At 69.9% G+C, this 1,071-nt stretch overlaps 1 protein-coding gene across 1 annotated transcript in view; it reads right to left on the bottom strand.

Annotated features, from left to right (window-relative positions):
* The window catches only part of PAWR (pro-apoptotic WT1 regulator), a 102,409-nt gene extending 101,570 nt beyond the window's left edge, over positions 1-839 (bottom strand). Inside the window, exons 1-2 of the mRNA XM_012814161.2 lie at positions 707-839; positions 1-244 (exon numbers count right to left, since the gene is read on the bottom strand). Coding sequence (XP_012669615.1) covers positions 1-93 — 93 coding nt within the window. The 5' untranslated portion in view covers positions 94-244; positions 707-839. The remainder of the gene's footprint in view (positions 245-706) is intronic.
* Positions 840-1,071: the final 232 nt, after the last annotated feature.

Raw genomic sequence — 1,071 nt, 5'->3', positions numbered from 1 at the left:
GTTCTGCTTGGCGCGCATCTTCTCGCGTTTCGCCTTCCACTCCTCCAGGAAGTCTGTGGTGCTGCCGCCGGTCCGGTAGCCACCGGTCGCCATATTCCCAGCGGGGTCGGCGGGGCTCCCAACTCAGGCCGCCCACCCGGCTCCGGCCGCTGCCGCCGCCGTCTCCTCTCCGCGGCCGGGAGGATGAGAGGGAACGACCTCTGGGCGCGGGGCGGCCGCCGCTCCCCCGGCAGCACAGGCAGGTCTAAGGGTGGAAACAAAAGGGGCAGGTAGGGGAAGCGTAAGGTCCTGGCCCCAGGGCCTGCCCCTCGGCCGCGCCCCTCGGAGCCCCCCCGCCCGGAGCGCGCCCAGTCGCCCCTGCTGGCGAGGAGCCGCCGTGTCCCCACCCTGCAAAGTTTCTCCGACTTACCTACGCGGCGGGCCCGGACGATCGCCGCCCCTCGAGGGGAGGAGAGAGGGGCTGACCCCACCCCCGTCCCCGCAAGGGTCCGAGCCCGCGGCAGTCAGGGTTCTAGCGCCGGACCCCGCCACCTGTCGGCCCGTCCTAACGCCCTCTACTTGCTCCGGCCACCGCCGGCCCGAAGTCCCCGCCACCGACGCCTCTGTCCCCAGCGCGACCCGCAGAGCCCTAGCCGGCTTGTGGAGGATGCGGGGACCAGCTGTCCGGCCGAGGCGGGAGGGGACGGGTGCCCGGGCAGCCCCTTACCTCGGAGGAGTTTTGTGGGATGAGGCGCGGGGCTGGGAGGGGGCGCCCAGGTGAGCCGAAGCTGCCGCGCGCCAGAAGCCGCGGCAAACTGGCGGTCCGGAGCTCGCGGCAGTCCCGGGATAGAAGGGAGGGAAAAGGGAGGGAAGGAGCGAGGAGGGAGGGGAGCCGAGCGGTGCCGAAGCACCGGCGGAAAGGGCCGAGGCGGAGCGCTCGGGGCGCGACGCGCGGTGGGGGAGTCGTGGCCAGATACAGTACTTCAATACATGAGAAGATCGTCTTAGCAAAGACCATTGTGGGTTGCTACAACATCCCTATTGTCCTGAATAGCACTCAGGAAAAAAAGCTGTGTGTGTTGGGGTGCACAA

This window comes from Otolemur garnettii, unplaced genomic scaffold (assembly GCF_000181295.1).
Source record: "Otolemur garnettii isolate 467f Iridium unplaced genomic scaffold, OtoGar3 scaffold00007, whole genome shotgun sequence".
NCBI lineage: Eukaryota > Metazoa > Chordata > Mammalia > Primates > Galagidae > Otolemur > Otolemur garnettii.
Note: the sequence above shows the minus strand (reverse complement) of the source record. Positions and strands in the feature narration are given on the sequence as shown.